This window comes from Gymnoscopelus braueri (genome assembly GCF_963280865.1).
Source record: "Gymnoscopelus braueri genome assembly, chromosome: 13".
In the NCBI taxonomy this organism is placed as follows: Eukaryota; Metazoa; Chordata; class Actinopteri; order Myctophiformes; family Myctophidae; genus Gymnoscopelus; species Gymnoscopelus braueri.
The window spans coordinates 18,513,013-18,531,629 of record NC_137615.1 but is presented as its reverse complement, the minus strand read 5'-3'; the positions used below and the strand labels follow the sequence as shown (position 1 = coordinate 18,531,629).

At 41.0% G+C, this 18,617-nt stretch overlaps 2 protein-coding genes across 2 annotated transcripts; one reads left to right on the top strand and one right to left on the bottom strand.

The window, feature by feature from the left end:
* Positions 1-1,563: 1,563 nt before the first annotated feature.
* Positions 1,564-4,633, top strand: polr3k (polymerase (RNA) III (DNA directed) polypeptide K). Its single transcript, XM_080447565.1, has 3 exons — positions 1,564-1,824; positions 3,978-4,065; positions 4,364-4,633. Exons 1-3 carry the CDS (start codon positions 1,714-1,716, stop codon positions 4,489-4,491), a joined length of 327 nt encoding a protein of 108 aa, XP_080303691.1. The 5' UTR covers positions 1,564-1,713; the 3' UTR covers positions 4,492-4,633.
* Positions 4,634-4,675: 42 nt separating this feature from the next.
* cdip1 (cell death-inducing p53 target 1) lies at positions 4,676-12,224 on the bottom strand. Its single transcript, XM_080447564.1, has 5 exons — positions 12,095-12,224; positions 10,062-10,226; positions 9,449-9,595; positions 8,473-8,797; positions 4,676-6,903 (listed from the first exon to the last, which is right to left on the bottom strand). The coding sequence occupies exons 2-5, from the start codon at positions 10,153-10,155 to the stop codon at positions 6,792-6,794; spliced, it is 678 nt and encodes a 225-aa protein (XP_080303690.1). The 5' UTR covers positions 10,156-10,226; positions 12,095-12,224; the 3' UTR covers positions 4,676-6,791.
* Positions 12,225-18,617: the final 6,393 nt, after the last annotated feature.

The window sequence follows — 18,617 nt, the reverse complement described above, 5'->3', positions numbered from 1 at the left end:
GTATAGGCTATGCACTGAAAAGGGCCCTTTTCTGACCCTTGACCTCACTGGACGGCCCGCCACTTTTTTTTACACCCTAGTGCCGCTTAGCGGAGAGTGTGGCTGTGTAGAGGGGGTCTCCCCGAACGCGTGCGTACCTCAGAAGTTCCGGCACTAAGCACCGTCTCCTGTCCAGTGTCCAATTTGTATAGGCTATGCACTGAAAAGGGCCCTTTTCTGACCCTTGACCTCACTGGACGGCCCGCCACTTTTTTTTACACCCTAGTGCCGCTTAGCGGAGAGTGTGGCTGTGTAGAGGGGGTCTCCCCGAACGCGTGCGTACCTCAGAAGTTCCGGCACTAAGCACCGTCTCCTGTCCAGTGTCCAATTTGTATAGGCTATGCACTGAAAAGGGCCCTTTTCTGACCCTTGACCTCACTGGACGGCCCGCCACTTTTTTTTACACCCTAGTGCCGCTTAGCGGAGAGTGTGGCTGTGTAGAGGGGGTCTCCCCGAACGCGTGCGTACCTCAGAAGTTCCGGCACTAAGCACCGTCTCCTGTCCAGTGTCCAATTTGTATAGGCTATGCACTGAAAAGGGCCCTTTTCTGACCCTTGACCTCACTGGACGGCCCGCCACTTTTTTTTACACCCTAGTGCCGCTTAGCGGAGAGTGTGGCTGTGTAGAGGGGGTCTCCCCGAACGCGTGCGTACCTCAGAAGTTCCGGCACTAAGCACCGTCTCCTGTCCAGTGTCCAATTTGTATAGGCTATGCACTGAAAAGGGCCCTTTTCTGACCCTTGACCTCACTGGACGGCCCGCCACTTTTTTTTACACCCTAGTGCCGCTTAGCGGAGAGTGTGGCTGTGTAGAGGGGGTCTCCCCGAACGCGTGCGTACCTCAGAAGTTCCGGCACTAAGCACCGTCTCCTGTCCAGTGTCCAATTTGTATAGGCTATGCACTGAAAAGGGCCCTTTTCTGACCCTTGACCTCACTGGACGGCCCGCCACTTTTTTTTACACCTTAGTGCCGCTTAGCGGAGAGTGTGGCTGTGTAGAGGGGGTCTCCCCGAACGCGTGCGTACCTCAGAAGTTCCGGCACTAAGCACCGTCTCCTGTCCAGTGTCCAATTTGTATAGGCTATGCACTGAAAAGGGCCCTTTTCTGACCCTTGACCTCACTGGACGGCCCGCCACTTTTTTTTACACCCTAGTGCCGCTTAGCGGAGAGTGTGGCTGTGTAGAGGGGGTCTCCCCGAACGCGTGCGTACCTCAGACGTTCCGGCACTAAGCACCGTCTCCTGTCCAGTGTCCAATTTGTATAGGCTATGCACTCCTTTGAACAGCATCTATCAATTTAGATAAATAATTAATGTTTTAAATCCGTTTTTGTTACACAGAAACATAATATGTGATATATAGCTTCGTTTAAATGCTTAATTTATAGTTTTAATGTGCAAATGAACCGTTTTTCAATGGTTTTCAATGGTTTCTTTTTACTCTAGAGGGTACTCTTATTCTGAAGAGATCGTCCACCGGAAGTCTTATATTTGCTCCGTTATATTTGCTGACTGAACACTGCTCACGTTCTCTTCATTCAGATCATTAAACATCTTCTTAAAACATTTAAAACCAGAAAGCCAGTGAATGATAACCTTAATACACGAAATATTTAGCATTGAGGCTGATTCTGTCGTTGTTGTTGGGACAGTGTGACAGAGTTTAAAGGTCAAAGTAATGCTTCTTTTCTGCCCAACATGTGGGAATGTTTTGATTGTGGAGGAAGGACAGAAGTGCCTCAGATTCGCCTGCAACACATGTCCATATGTCCACAACATCACAAGAAAGGTAAATATACACTGGTGTAAAGTAACTAAGTTTGTTTGGTACAATTTTGAGGTATTTTTACTTTGGAGTAATTCCAATTTTCAGTTTTCTACTCCACTACACCTCAGAGGCAAATATTATACTTTTACTCCACTACATTTATTTGAAAACTTTAGTTAGGCTACTAGTTACTTTTGGTACTTTAAGTACTTTAATTTTTATACCAATACTTTTACTCAAGTAAACTTTGAATTCCCGGACTTTTACTTGTAAACAGAGTATTTCTACATTGCAGTATTGATACTTTTACTTAATTAAAAAGTACTTTTTCCACCACTAGATAAATACATCCTTGTCCACGTTAGTAGGATCATCAACTGTTGAGTTAAATCTGAAGAATTGTAAAAGCACCAGGCATCAGTTGTCTCTGTCTGTTGCAAAGCTATTTGTACATCTGACTACCCATCTATCTTACAATTTACTATTTGCAATTTAGGCATTTAGCAGATGCTCTTAACCAGACTTCCAATAAGCAATGATAAACACAATGCAGAGACAGTGTAGTGCCTCAGTAACTAGGATCACAGGTAAACCAAGAACCTAACATCAGTCTAATAATATACTATCAGAATAATAATCTGTACATTGAACATTTTACAGCTTAAAACCTTGTTCCCAGGCAGGGAACACTAATGCCTGTGTACTCACTGTATAAATAAATGCTAAAAGTATATTTTGTCAATATGTTGCGGTTATGATAATCCCTTGGCTTTTTACATAACTATCTAATTTTACTAATACTAATACAGTATACTAATTGCTAACTATAACTAGACACATTTTGATAACTTCTTCTTATACTCTGATGCATGCCTGAGATTTAAAACTATCTCCTCTTAGGATGCCTGGCCTGGCAGTGGCACTGCCATTAGGACTAGAGTCAACTAGAGCATTGGTTCTCAAAGTGGGGTACGGGGACCCCCAGGGGTCCTTGAGGGAGTTCCAGGGGGTCCCCAGCTAAATGATAGATTAGGCACCAAATGGACCCTAACGGGTCCATTTGGTTCCATTTGTACACTCTCAGAGTTAAATTGACATAGATTTTACAATATAAATTGCGGTCCAAGTGATAGAAATGCCATTAAATGGGGTCTGTAGCCCTAATGCATGTGAAACTGGGGGTCCTTGAAATTAAAATGGTTGAGAATCACTGCTAGAGCTGTAAAAAAATCTTCTCTTATGGGGGTCCCTGGCATATCTTTTGAAATGGGGGTCCACGGGCTAATAAGTGTCAAATTGGGGGTCCTTGACATGAAAAAGTTTGAGAACCACTGAACTAGAGCATCCACAAACAAATATTAGAAACTCAGGAAGCTTTGCAGTGTTTAAAACCTGCCTCAAGCTAAAGTTGGCACAAATGTGTCACCATGATAAGAAAGCCTTGCCGGGCCATGTGGCCTATAGAGCGTGCCAAAGATCCTGAAGGGGGCGTCAACAAGTGTCTTTTGGTAGCTGCGGACATCTTTGAGGGGTAAAAACCAGGTTGACTTAACATTGCCCAATGCCACGCCCCCGCAGCCTGATTTGCCCCTTCTGCTGGTGACGACACGTTGGCACGCTTAATAGGGCAGGAGCCTATCTTCTGTTTAGGTAGCGTGAGGCAGCTTGATGTACAAGTACACCCCCAGGACCTGACGCTGCCTAGTATGTCACAGGGACTTACCCCCAATCCAACCGTTGATGCTGAGTGCCAAGCAGAGAGGCATTGGGTTCCATTATTATAGTCTTTGTTATGACCCGGCTGGGGATCGAACCCCCACCACCTACCAATCTCAGGGCGGACATTCTACCACAAGGCCATGATTGCCTTGTTTTCATTATTACATTTGTTATATTGGGGGGGTTTTTTATCTCGGAGTGATGGACTGTTATGTATTGTGCTGGTTTTTGAGTTAGTGTTTTGTCTAACCTGCTGACAGATGCAAATTGGCTGCTAGTGAACTCAATACATTTGAATGAAATTCATCTTTACAAGAAAGATAAATACATGTCCATTGTCCATAATATGTCATGTCCGTAATATATCATAGCATTACAAGAAAGATGAGATGCAAAATTGGAAGCAAAACTCTTGATTTTCTCTGATAGCTTGACACGGGTGTTTTCCCTCACAGGTTAACAACAGGAAATATCCCAAACTTAAAGAGGTGGATGATGTTCTGGGTGGAGCTGCAGCCTGGGAAAATGTAGATTCTACTGCAGGTAGGTCTATGTGGTGCATGGTCATTATGCCTACTGTCAAAATAGATCGTTGTAGCTTCACATCTCCACAGCTGAAAGTCTGCCAAATATAGGCCTAAAATGGTGATTGCATCCACATCCTTGTTTGTCTTCCATATGTTGTATTATGTATATACGAGTAACAAAACTTGAAAATCCTGTTTAGGAGGATTGCCTCCATCTATTATACACCATTAGCCAAGCCTTTGTGACCCAGTTTCATAGTAAACATTCTTAGGATAATTTTGGGCACCTGAGTAACACGTTTTTGTGTTTGCAGAAAAATGTCCAAAGTGTGAACATGCTCGGGCATACTTCATGCAGATTCAGACCAGATCGGCAGATGAACCTATGACAACGTTCTATAAATGCTGCAATGCCCAGTGTGGCCACCGATGGAGAGATTGATACCTACACATTATTACTTTCCTTTGGGACATTCTTGATGCAAATGTCTCATAATGACTCCAAAACCTTCTCCTTCACGTTTGATTTTTCCGTTGATATTTCTATTATTATTCAAATGGCCTTTGCACTTCTATATTGAGTATGTAAAATGACATTAAAAATGCATTTCAATGGAAAATCTGAATCATGTTATGATTTTTATTGATAAAATAGTACCTGTATGCAACAGTCAAACAAATCTTGATTTACATAGTTACACATCACAGACATTTAAAGAGCAATGCAGATCATAGCTATCCACAATAGCATACAATGCTTCGTATTAAAAGTACAATGCAATCCTTCAACTCAAGAGTGTACAGTTTTTTCTCACACAAGCCTCAAGTCACATTTTTGAAAAAGGTTCCTGGAGCACAATCGGAACCAGCCGGTGAGAAATTCATTAGTTAAATGTTCATGCAGACATACTCTGCATTTCATCACTGATGGGGGGTGATTGATGGGACATGCTGTGGTTGAACATACAGAATATGTTCCCAGTATTAGTTCATATCTTTTAGATGGAATCAAAAATGTGTTCTTTCAATGTGTAACAAATGATGTGTTACTCTAAACCGGTTTTACTTGAATTTTATAGCATTTACAGTACTTGCAGCCAAGACATAGCCATGTACCTGTATTTGCTTTTGGTGTTCTCTTAACATGCATCTGAGCACTGAAGTAGTCTTGAAGGGATGATGTCATTAGTAGGAATACAGGGCAGGCCTATAGTGCATTATGTTGTTGCCACTGGTACAAGTAAATTGTTTGCTAAACATACATTTCCTTTTTTCTAAACTACCTATTCACTCAGGCGCTAAACAATCATCAGCCAACATTATCATGTAGGGAAGGATAAGCTATTTTAAAATGGTGCATTGGACGATACAGCTTGACAGAGGAATCTCAGCAGACTGGACATATGGCCAGAGTGAAGAGGGGACAAGATTACAGTGATGTCATGCAGGGTGTTCTCATCACTCTCACTATGACACCCTCCAGCATGAGCAAATATACAGTCTTATATCAGGAACACTTCATTCCTGTTCATTGTGAACAAATGCATATGAACCAACTGGGGCTCACACCGAGCTGATGTAATCAACTGGAGTACCACAAATGCTTTTACATTTTGAAGGGTCGCTTATACTTGGTTGCACACCTGTGTCGCATTGAATCGCACACCAAAAACTAGCAATAGATATACTTGCGATTAAAGATATATCAAGCCCTTTAGTTTCATATGCAGTTTTTCGACAAAGTAGATGCTTCCAAGTCTTATTTTAAGAGATGAGCAAACCATTGGATTTTTTTTAATTTGAGATCATGAGATCTGTCTTACAGAGAAATGATTATATTGTAGCAATGAGAATTGAGAATTTGGGGAAATGTGGATTTCAAAAGAATACACAAGGTTGCTTTATTATCAAAATTATAGTACAATGTTGGGCAAAGGGTATTGTGTAACAGTTTATCTGAAATCACAGAACATTTAGTACCTAGTGACTTGAGCCCAAGAGATACAAAAATTAAACATTAATTTCCAGCAGGCAAATTAGTTGTCATTTACTTCACAATATGAAGATGCATGATTATTTAATTCACCGACATTCAGAGGAGACACTATTTAGAAGAAAGAAAATATTAAATTATTTAGAACACAAATAATCAGACATGGACAAAATCTGTAACAAAGTTCTTAATATTAACATTAAAATTATGGATAGAATTTAAAATAAATACAAACTAAAATACTGACCCTGCAAATGTTGACTTCTTTAAGTGTGCTTCTCAGCTAGATTCACAGATTGACATGATTTCAACTAAAATAAAGTGACAATTTTCACAGCTTTCCCCAGCTAGAGTGAGGCCTTCTGCGAATTATTTTTTCCTCCCTAAATGCATAATATTCTGTAACTTTTTTTCCACCTACAGTATTTCCAGGCAACTGTTTTTTCTTCATCCAGACAGTACATGACTACAACTAACCAATCTTCATGGTGGCCGTTTTAGTGCTGTTGATTTCAGTCCAGAGTGAGGTTTGTACATTTCAATGCATAAATGTATAACGCTAAAAGGTATATACAGTAAATACAGAGTGAACTAAACGATTAAGCTGCATCTACAATTAAGTGTGGGCGGGGTAAATTAAAAAAACAACACAGAGCGCAAACGGAAAAAAGCCGTCACTATTAGCAGGGAGGAGCTTTGAGTTTGGATGTATGCATATACATGTCTCCGTAGCATACAGCCGTAGGTGGTTAGCATATACGCTTGTATGTGTAGATGTAGCCCTTACAGTAAGGACAGGTGTGTGTCACATCCTTCAGATCATCAATCAGACAGGGAATCAAACAGCAGCCAAGGTCACACCTGCAGAGGAGGAACAGATCAGAAACAAATGACATAATTATGCAAATGATTACATGTTTATTTAATTTCCAACTGGGTCACACACACGCACGTTAAAAGGTACCAGGCGCACCAGTTTAACCACATTAAAAGATAGCATGCAGTGATGCGACGCATTGTGAGCTTGTAGATCAGATACGTAGATATCAAATGATATCAAATATCTAAATACTGAATCAAGCAACTTAAACTGTCTGGGGTCCTGCTGTCCTCACAAAAGCCAGAGTAGACGTTAAATTGACCCCAAGCATGTTTGAAAGTGAAATATCCCTTTAAGTTGTCAAGGATAGTAGAGTAAGTGGTTAACCATTTAAGCCCTGGTTAACTACTTAAGCCCTATATTACACTTATCGAAAATAGTGTCATACAAAAATAGACAATCTACAAGCTGGGAAAATGTTGCCTATAATAGTATGGGCAACATAAAAGTGATTACAAGATTATCTATTATTATTATCAGAATTTCAAACTTGTAAGAAAGTAAATATAATATGCTATGCTATAAAAGAGCACAACAGGGCCACTGTCACTTATGTAAGTTTTTATGTCCATAGTTTACTTTGGACCACATACTGTATGCTAGTGCCTGCAAAATGTGTGGAAATAATATGAGCGAACTGTGCACATGACAGTACATGCAAGGATAGCATAGATGGGAGTAAGACCTGCAATGAAGTCCCAGACTCCAGAGGCCTTCATAAACAAGTGCAAGAGGTACAGGACTAAAGTGCCATCACGCCTACTCATCCCCATGAGCACAGAATAGAAAAGTAGTTAACTGTTCATATAACCTATTTAGTTAAAATTGTGAGGGGAATACTGTAGCTATTTTTGCTGGCAACCATGTCATAGCAATAATACACTCGAGGCCATGATATATTGTATTATACCACAGCTTGCTATGGCAATACCACACACACATAGCCATGACGGTATAATCACAACATACTACTGCCTCTTGTGTATTCTTTCTGAACGTCTTGTCTTGTACTCGTAGCTTGTTGTTATTACAGCGTTATGTAAGGAACGCTCAAAAAGGCATGCTGCAGGGTCCTAGCGCTAGAGGATATTTTGGATGCACCAACACGTCAGAAACAGTATTTATAAACGCTAAAAACACAATTTCCGGTACATTTCCGATGCCTACTACATCATTTTGGCATGAGTATTTGTTTAATAATGTTTTGAAAAGTTGTCCAATACATGTGGAATGGTCATTTGGGGGAAAATACACAGTTTGATTTTAAGTGATACATATTAACCATTTAATGAATGTACATCTATGCATCTATCCATCACAACTCAATAATTTGATGACCGGTGGAGTCTCCGGTAGGACTCTCAAAAGTCCCATGCCGGAGACTCCGCCAGTCATCAAATTATTGGTTTAGGAATTCGACAAAAACAAAGAAATCTCCATGAATTCAGGGCTTCATGGGGTGTGTAATTGGGGTGAACTACTCCTTTAACCATGCAGCGTGTTACTGTGACTTTCTCTCTGTTGTTTTGCATTGCCTGAACCCCACTTACCCCACAAAGAAACAAAAGAGGCAGAAGAGCGTGTTCATGAGGCCAACATCGTGGGAGATTCGGGTGATGATGGCCTGTTGGCAGTGTGGACACACTGTCTGCACTGGCGTGGACTGGAACATCTCCCCTTGGAGGACCGTCACGGTGGTGGCAGATCCCGGGGGCGCCAGGACGGTGGTAGTTGTGTGGCCTCCCATATGGCTAAAGTGACTGGGACCAGGGCCAAACTGTCCTGGCGAAAGGGCAGGGCCAAACTGTCCTGGCGAAAGGGCATACTGTCCTGGCACAGGGTGGGCAAACTGTCCAGGTGGAGGGTAGAAGCCGCCTGCAGGTTAAGTAATAAACAATTTTAGCATATAAATATAAAGCCCCATATTTGCATGTACTCGTAATATGTATATCTTGGAAAGTGTTTTTTTCCCTTACACACTTTTGAATCTTTACATCTTGTGCATGTTTTATTTTATGGCATCCACCTTTTGGTTGGCATCGTTCAGAACACCCTGTTTGCTCTGTCTATAACTACTGCATAAGTTTGAATCCAAAATTGTACTAAATTGATCAAATTTGCATGCTGTTACGCTTAACCCATTAAAACCGGGAAAGCATCAGTGTCATTTTAGATTTTAGTGTTGGCTATTCAAAAATGTGCAGATCTACAAGCTCACAGCGTGTCACTTTGTGCCACGCTGCGAACTTGCACATCTGCTACTTTGGAACATTTTTGAAAAATCTTGAAAGTGTTTGCCATTTTTTAAATAATTTTGAATTAAGAAGAAGTTTGAGAACTACCGGTACTGATTTAGAAGGCATTTGTAGAATCGACCGCAGGTCTTAATGGGTTCATTTATATTCCGTCGTACGCCGGTGTCGCGTGCTGAAAAAGGCAGATCTGGCAGATATTTTTGGCGCGCGACACCGTAGTACAACAAAGTAGTCTGTTCAAAAATACACAGCAGCAGGAAACCAACAGCACCTGGTGGCATGGCTATGGGCATGGGCATGGGTCCGTCCCCTGGGACGTGTGGGGGCAGGAAGCCTGGCGACGCCTCATAGGGGGGTGGACCATATTCTGGAGGCAAGGGCTGTCCCACTGGAGGACCCGTTCTCACAGGATCCACATCTAAAAACATGAAGCACATCAAAACATGTCAGTGAATCCAACATAGGGCTGGGCCATATGACTTCAAATCAATATCACGTTTGTTTTGTTTTTTTATCAAACCTTTGTTATTACGATTCATTATTTTATTATATTTATACACTTTTTATCGGTCAGTTAGAGGTTTTTAAATGTCGCTTTCGGTATATTTTTGGTTAATTGCCCAGCCCTAATCAAACACTTTGTACACCGTGCAATCTTCACTGGGGTCACACTGTAACAGCGATATATACCGCAATTACATATTGGGAAAGAAAATCCATAATGACATTTTTCACATTGCAATATCAGTGGGATGTTTTTTTTTTAAACAATATCTAATATAATAATAATAACAATAATATCAGGCTCTTGAACATTCCCAAGTAAAGCTTGTGGGACATAAAGCTCAAGGGGCATTATTACACAGTAGTGGTTGTATCATTACCAGAGGCAGCAACTTGACCAGCAGTCTTCTCCTCGATGAGCGGGGCGCTGGGCCCTGGGCCTCCTGGGTAAGGAGGAGGGGGGTCACTGGACATGCTGGCCGGATCTCGAAACAGGGGAGGGGCCGGGGAGGGAGCTCACAGGGGTCCTCAGACTCACTCTGTCTCTGAGAGAAAAATCAAAGCTCATCATTACCTTCAAACAAAGGATGCTTTGAAACAAAGAACAGCTTCGTGGAAATACCTGTTGCTTTGTGCAGACTGTAGTCTACTCTAGATCGATCATTCTCAACCTTTTTCATTTCAAGGACCCCCATTTGATACACCTTTTTAAATCTCTGGGACCCCAATCTACATTGTAAAATCTGCAGGATTTATTTAACTCTGAAAATGTACAAATGGACCCTTTTGTACACTCTCAGAGTTACATAAAGAGTCCATTTGGATCCTTTGTGGTCCCCGGAACTGACTTTGAATAACATTGTTCTAGAATAATGACTTTTCTCATAGTCTTTATCTGGTTTGGCTGGTAGTATTTTATTTATAGCAGAGCTATATAAGAGAGAGTCGCGTCACGCTTTGATCTCGCCGCAAAGCGGGCTGCTATGGGCTGTAGTTCCAAACATTGGAACTTCCTCATTGAGATAGACAGCATTTCCGCATTCCATTCTTACAATGGGAGTCTAAGTCTATGCTAGTGACGTAATCAACTCTCTTATACGGCTCTGATTTATAGAGTAAGCCAATTCTACTTAAAATAATAAAGCAGCAGAAAACATGACAATTGATTCTTGAACCCATCTTTGACAAGTAGGAGAAAACATGAGTTTATTGCCTTATCTAATAGATCATAACCATGAAATGCACCATGCTCACACATGCTTTTTTTTGTTGTAAGTCTGCTGCCAGCAGGTACATTTAATTGTGTAACCTAGACGACCATGAATCTGATGAGTGGCAAAACATGGCATCATGCCAGTATACATCTGGCACTATGCCATTAGTACATCTGGCACTATGCCAAAACAGTGCAGGACGAACCCAATGTCCTGGTGCCCAATTCTGAAATTCATGTTTAATAATACAGTGGGAATAAACAGTAAATAAATAATTTTCCTTTTGATTATTCTTTAAATCCAGCAGTTCACTTCTATGTCTCACAAGTTGTGGGATAACATGAAGGCACACTGGACAGAACCAGCAATACAATCAGAATAATCACAACCATCATGTTAACTGGTTAGTGGTTACAGCTTTAGATCAGCTGTTACAAAAGCCACTATACTCATATACCATACACAGCAAACAAAGTATACTTAATCCACCTTCTCAGCAAAGCATACTTGACAATAATCCACCTCGCGTAAACGTAACGTTAGACGCTGAGAGCGATCAGCTCTTCAATGTATTGATCTTCCACCACTATACAGAAAATTATCAATATATCGATCACTCTCTGTACTGGGCCTGGGAGTCATTCTGTGAAACGAATGCTAATATATCAACCTATAGCTAATAATATGTTGGCTATTTTTACACAGATTATCCAGCTCAACAACACACTGTAGTCCTACACTACAGTCAATTTCTCTCATGGTGAATAAATGACGTAATGGTGGCTATAACGTTAGCATTCTAGTCCATGGATCAGGGTGATCTGTCAGAGCCATTGATCAGTTGACAGCTGGCGACATCAATCAGCTGATCGTCGTTTTAAAACCACAACACAAGAGAACAGCTGAGATTTGAGCTGGCGGATTATACAATTAAACAATTATTTTAACTCAAAAGAGTGTACAGATGTGTAACCAAATGGACCCGTGAGGTTACATGTTGTTATCTAGTAATAACACTGATAACATTAACACTGTGGGATTTGACTGTGTCGTTAATTCTAACGTTAGCTAGCTAGCGTTAGCGAGGTTCGTAAAGAGGCTTGTCGTTATCACAGTGATCATGACATCATATTAAGCTAAAGTCGGCTAACGAACAATGGAGTTGCAACGTTATTATTAACGCTATTGTCGTTATTTACCTGCTGTCAGCGCAGTTGATCTATTAGTCGGTCGAACTGAAAGTTTACGTTATATATAACGTCGTTAGCTGCGTTTAGCTGTTCTTACAGCTTCCTAATAACGAGTCAACATCCGCCTCCACGAACGAACGATACCACATACAGTAAAGCAGTGTTGCCAGATTCTGTGAGAGAAACAAGCAACCAGGTCTAGGAAAACAAGCCCAAAAGAAGCCACATGACATGACAGAGCTAATATAAGGCTCTCCCACATGACACGAGCACTTTAATACATCCATTGGCTATTTGAAAATAGCCGATCTACAAGCTCACAGCACGTGGTGTAGCTTGTAGATCTGCTATTTTCAAAAACTCTTGCAATCAAATGTGGTATATTTGGAATATTTTTTGAAACATTCTAACAACACAGATGCTCCTCTGGCAGCACAAAACATTTTCATGAAAATATTTGAGAACCACTGGTTTAAATATTAATTAAAACATTTGGAAAAAAGCCTAAATAAGCAAGTACACTTTGGAAACTAGCCCCTACGGAACCTCTCCCTCCGCTAAGTAGCTCCGAGATGAGGTCCCTCGTTGGTTCCTTCCGTTTGCGGTCGACATTGTCGCACATTTTCCACTTTTACATGTTTCTTACCCCTTTCTGCACATCGTATCCAAAAAGCAAAGCAATTGCGCCACTCTCTCAGATGTTTTAAGTTCTAGCGGAACATAACAGCTTCCAACGTGTTGAAGAAAGTATTTAATTTGCATCGGATTTCATCCGGTTCCATAATATTTTGCATTAGAAGATGCAATTCAACATTTGACCAGTAGGGTAATCAGTAATGTTATCTCTACGGGCGCAACTCTTGCGCAATGTCTTAAAAACATGTAACCGGATGAAAACCGAGGCAAATTAAATACTTTCTTCAACTCGTTGGAAGCTGTTATGTTCCGCTAGAACTTAAAACATCTGAGAGAGTGGCGCAATTGCTTTGCTTTTTGGATACGATGTGCAGAAAGGGGTAAGAAACATGTAAAAGTGGAAAATGTGCGACAATGTCGACCGCAAACGGAAGGAACCAACGAGGGACCTCATCTCGGAGCTACTTAGCGGAGGGAGAGGTTCCGTAGGGGCTATTTGGAAACAAGACCAAAAAACGCAACCCGCAACTACCGATATTTGCAAGCGACTTTACAGAAAAAGAAAATCGCTTATAATAAGCGGACATGGCAACACTGGAAGGGGCCTCGCGAGTCAGAAGCACTTCCGCATGACGGTGACGTCACTGACACATCCTTGGTATCTTTATTCTAGCTCAGTCTGTTCTATAGCTGAAAGGGGATTTTTTGTTCCATTCATGAAAGTTCCAGGAGGATCCAGAAAAATATTTCTTTACACTGGCCACCTGTATGTCAACGAATTGATTTCAGAATAGAACTGTGGGTTTATAAAGCATTGAATGGTCAAAAAGTACATTTCTTATCTTGTGCGATATCATGAACCATCCAGACCTCTCTCAGGTCGTATCTGTACGACGAATCGGGATCGGGATAATCCAGTATGAACCAATCGCCGAAGAGTCTTTGAAAAAAAAACTTTGGCCACGCCCCCATCTCAGAAATCGGCTGCATTGAGAGGGCTTTCAGACTGAATAATGGAGTGAAACGAAATGAAAATTCAGGCTGAGTGTCAGGCTAGGTTACCTACCCTACCCAGGGCTGTTTCAGTCATGGTGTGCAGCTGTCAAGATATGAGGGGGGGGTCAAGTTATACACATACACACACACGTGTGCCTGCGAGACGAGACCACATTCACATGTATCTGTATGAGCTATCTAATGTAGCATGTGAGTGGTGCATTACCTGGTTACCTAGCATAACATAAGGTCTTCAACTACGTCCTCACGCCTGGTGTGACGTCAATAATTGAGGAGTCAGTGCGTACTTACTTAGAACAACAGCCAACAGTCATGATCCAAGGCATCCAGGAACAATATTTTGATTGTATGACCTACTATGGTTCAAGAGTTATAGGCCAAAACATGAAGTGGAAAACATGAAGTGGGCTGTTATAACACCACTATAAGGCTGATTAGAAGAATTTGGGCTGGAGTTTCTTCTTTGGCCTACTGCTGGGAGTGTGCATGCCCCAGATCGGTCCAATGGTGACGTAGATTATGGACGTACCGTAGGGAAAATTATAATTATCTCTGCCCTGGCAGAGATAATTATTCTTATTTAAATAACATTGTTTCATTTCATAGGCTACTACATGTCTAAAACAAAATCTTAATATATTTCAGGGGCATTTTCTATAATGTCTGTGCATTAACATGGCTGTGAACTTATTGTGTAGCTAGACACCTAGTTAACAATTCTGAGATCCTCCAATAAAGACACAAGGCTTGACTTTTCTTGTATTTACTGAAGTCTTTGCAGGTATTTTTTGTAAAACTGAAACAGTACAGAAATAGGAAAAGAAGAAGGAAGTCCGCACACTGTTCTCAAGCTCCAGGAAACTCCCTTTTTATTTTTGCAACGTTTCGACCTTCTAGGTCTTCATCAGGCAAATATCACAATGACAGACAAAAGCATCATATATACACACACAAACATTGGCTAATGATGATGTGCAACACCTGGGAGTCAGGAGGAGCAAGAAACACCCTACTCCAATCCCAGGGACAAAAAACCTGTCTACACCCCTCTGGGGAGTGTTCAATGCATGGGCAGAAAATAGACTTTTCACATTTAATTTAACATATTAGATACTAATAGCCAGTAAATACATTTCTGAAAAACCAACAATAAGAACAGTTAAAAGTCATAAATGATGATATATTGTATGTAGGCCTATCCATGATAGTTTCTTTTGTTGTGTTTGTGTCCCTGGTGAGGTTTGAACGAGGGATATTCTGCACAAGGCACCAGGTAGACTACCACTACACCACTGACTGGGTATAGAGAGAGGGCTAGCCCAGAATAAATCTATTTCCCTATGAGGGAACAAAAAATAAGCTAAAAATAATAAACTAGAGGAAAGGCTTAATATCAGGAAAGGCTTAATATCATCCTCATTTAGACCATCAGGAGACATGGTATTGAGGAGATCAGTAATCCTTCAGGATTACTGAACACAGAAGTAGTATAAGAACGGGTGATGAACGTAATCCTGTTGCTGCTCATTTTAAAAAGGCCGGTCATAATCTCAATAATTTGCGATATGTTGGTGTTGAGAATGTTGAAAAGCCACCCCGAGGTGGAGATCTCGAAAGGTTACTTCTCCAACGTGAGACCTATTGGATTTATCTCCTCAATACCATGTCTCCTGATGGTCTAAATGAGGAATTTGATATTAAGCCTTTCCTCTAGTTTATTATTTTTAGCTTATTCTTTGTTCCCTCACAGGGAAATAGATTTATTCTGGGCTAGCCCTCTCTCTATACCCAGTCAGTGTCACCTGGTGCATTGTGCAGAAGATCCCTGGTTCAAACCTCACCAGGGACACCAACACAACAAAAGAAACTATCATGGATAGGCCTATATACATTATATCATCAGTTATGACTTTTAACTGTTCTTCAGAAATGTATTTACTGGCTATTAGTATCTAATATGTTAAATTAAATGCGGAAAATTTATTCTATTTTCTGCCCATGCATTGAACACTCCCCAGAGGGGTGTAGACAGGTTTTTTGTCCCTGGGATTGGAGTAGGGTGTTTCTTGCTCCTCCTGACTCCCAGGTGTTGTACATCATCATTAGCCAATGTTTGTGTGTGTATATATGATGCTTTTGTCTGTCATTGTGATATTTGCCTGATGAAGACCTAGAAGGTCGAAACGTTGCAAAAATAAATAAGTTTCCTGGAGCTTGAGAACAGTGTGCGGACTTCCTTCTTCTTTTCCTTGATTCTTCCCTTGATGTCCAGCACCTGGCCTAAATGCAGGCGTGGGATGTGCACACAATCTTCTCTTTGAACAGTACAGAAATACACATACATGTGAATTAGTACACACGTAAGTATACATACATGGTAAATATTTTCATTTGAACCAGTTACACAATGTTACAAACACTGAATACAGCCACTGCAGCAGTAAACTAACATGGAATACAGAGCACATGTGCTTACACAATTATCAAACCAAACAATTAAACTAGCTTACACAGGAAAGTTGCAAACATCAAGTCTTACAAGAAATGCAATCATTACACCGATTAACTACAACTTAAATGTACTTTACGTTTTAAGATGGAATTCTCAGCAGACCATGCATACACAGCTCACTGTTCAATGGAGAAATGCTGGCTCTACTGAGTTCAGTTTCACTTTAAACTTTTTAAGTTAATCTGTTACAATGAACTTTGCTTTTTAGCTTAGTAACTTATTAAATTACAGAATTATTTAAATATTTTAAAACTTTGAATCTTAACTAATCTGCCATTTCAAAGGCAGCACACTGGTGTCTCTTCTGATTAACTAACCACCTGAAACTCTTGTCACACTTATAGTGGAAAGGTTTTTCTTCAGTGCGTAGACACTGGTGTTCCTTCAATGTACTGTGTATACCGACTAAAACTCTTGTGACACTGTTTACAGCGGAAAGGTTTCTCTCCAGTGTGGAGAGATGCTAGCCTGGTAAACCCCCCTCCCTCCGGAAATCTCATTTCCGGAGGAAGGGGTTTACCAGGCTAGAGAGATGCAGGTGTGTCTTCAGATTACCTAACCCAGTGGTTCTCAACCTGTAGGTCGGGACCCCCAGGGGGGTCGGTCCACAGATGACAGTGAAGTGACAATGAATTTAAGGACTTTTAAGACCTTTTTAATATCTCAAAAAAGAACGAAAGAAACAAAGAAAGAGACCATTACTGCACTGCATCAAAAGTGATCAACGAAAATATACTATAAAAACTGGTCAAACATTGGCCAAATTGTCAAATAATATAAGACAGAGGGAATACTTGTGAAAATAGCGGATCTACAAGCTCACAACACCGAGCTTGTAGATCAGCTATTTTCACAATATTTATCTGTGGAACCGAGTCAAACTAAATGTTATGCCTCAACTCCTACATTCCAAGTGTTTGTCAGGATGGTAATAAATATGATTATTTCGGGGGGTCACAGCCTGAAAAGGTTGAGAACCACTGACATATTACTGAAACTCTTCAGGGTCAGGGTACGGTCACACCTAACTTTGATTCTGCGCTTATGTGGCCGTCTTTTTGCAATGGTTTTAAATGAGAACGGAGCGTTTTGTTGCCATTGCGCGTCAGAACACTCTATTCTCACTGAAAACCATTGCAAAAAGACGGCCACATAGGCAGAATCTAATAATAATAATACACTTTATTAGTATAGCACCTTTAATGACATCAAATGCAGCCTGCAAAAGAAAAAGAACACAAGATCAAAATTAAAACAATACAAGAAAATAGCAAGAACAAAACATCACTACTGTACATCACTTTAGAAGGATTACAGACTCTAGACCTATTCAAAAATGTATTAGGCCTATCTACATTTACAGGGCACAGAATTCCCTCAGGACACAGATCTCCCACCTGTTCATTCACTCTTGGGGACTCACACAGAATTCCCTCAGCTATTCACACAGATCTCTCACCTGTTCACTCACTTTCTTAGGGACTCACACAGAATTCCCTCAGGTAGTTACACAGATCTCTCACCTGTTCGCTCTTAGGGACTCACACAGAATTCCCTCAGGTAGTCACACAGATCTCACAGGCTTTGACTGTAAAGGTGACTATATCCTCATCAACTGCATACTTTTTGAATATTGTATGAGAGACGGTGTGATCTGCAGCAGGAGGGCAAGCTAACTTTCCTTATTGTAGTTTTAAACCAGTCCAGTGTTGTTGTTGTTTTTGCTGCTGTTAAATTATGTTAACTACAGTGTCCGAGTCAGGTCAAACCAGTGCAGGGATACTTCAGTTCTCACACAGAGGTCATGCCAATCTGACGACACCCCCAAAGCCAGCATGTGTGTCCATTTTAAGTTTGGGCTTTCTTCTGAACCCCAGGAAACTTGGCTCGCCCTCCCTTGCCAGGGGCTAATTACACTGTTTCATATCTAGAAACAGAGATCTAGCAAGTTTGTTAAGTACGAACCACTTCCTAGCAAAGTAAACTATTTTGTCATTTAGTTCACTAAGTGTTTTGCATGCTAGGTGGACGTTGGAGAAGAGGTGTTGAATTCTAGCCAGGGCAACCTGTCTAATAGCCTCCAACTTCATCAGCAGAGGCAGTGGTGAAGCATCGATCAGATTCAGCCTACCTGTAAACTCAGTGGTGATGAGATCAACCTGTTCTTTCCATTTATACCAGTGGTTGCCACCACTATGTCTCTGGTAAAAAAAAACACATTTAGAGTGTTTTGCCTCTAGAACGGACCAGTCTGTCTCAGAGAGGTCATCGGTTCACTGCTCCATCCCAAACTTGTTCAGCTGAGACCCAAAAGATACATTTGTTGTCTCCCCTCTACCCAAATGTACAAAAACACTTAATGAATGA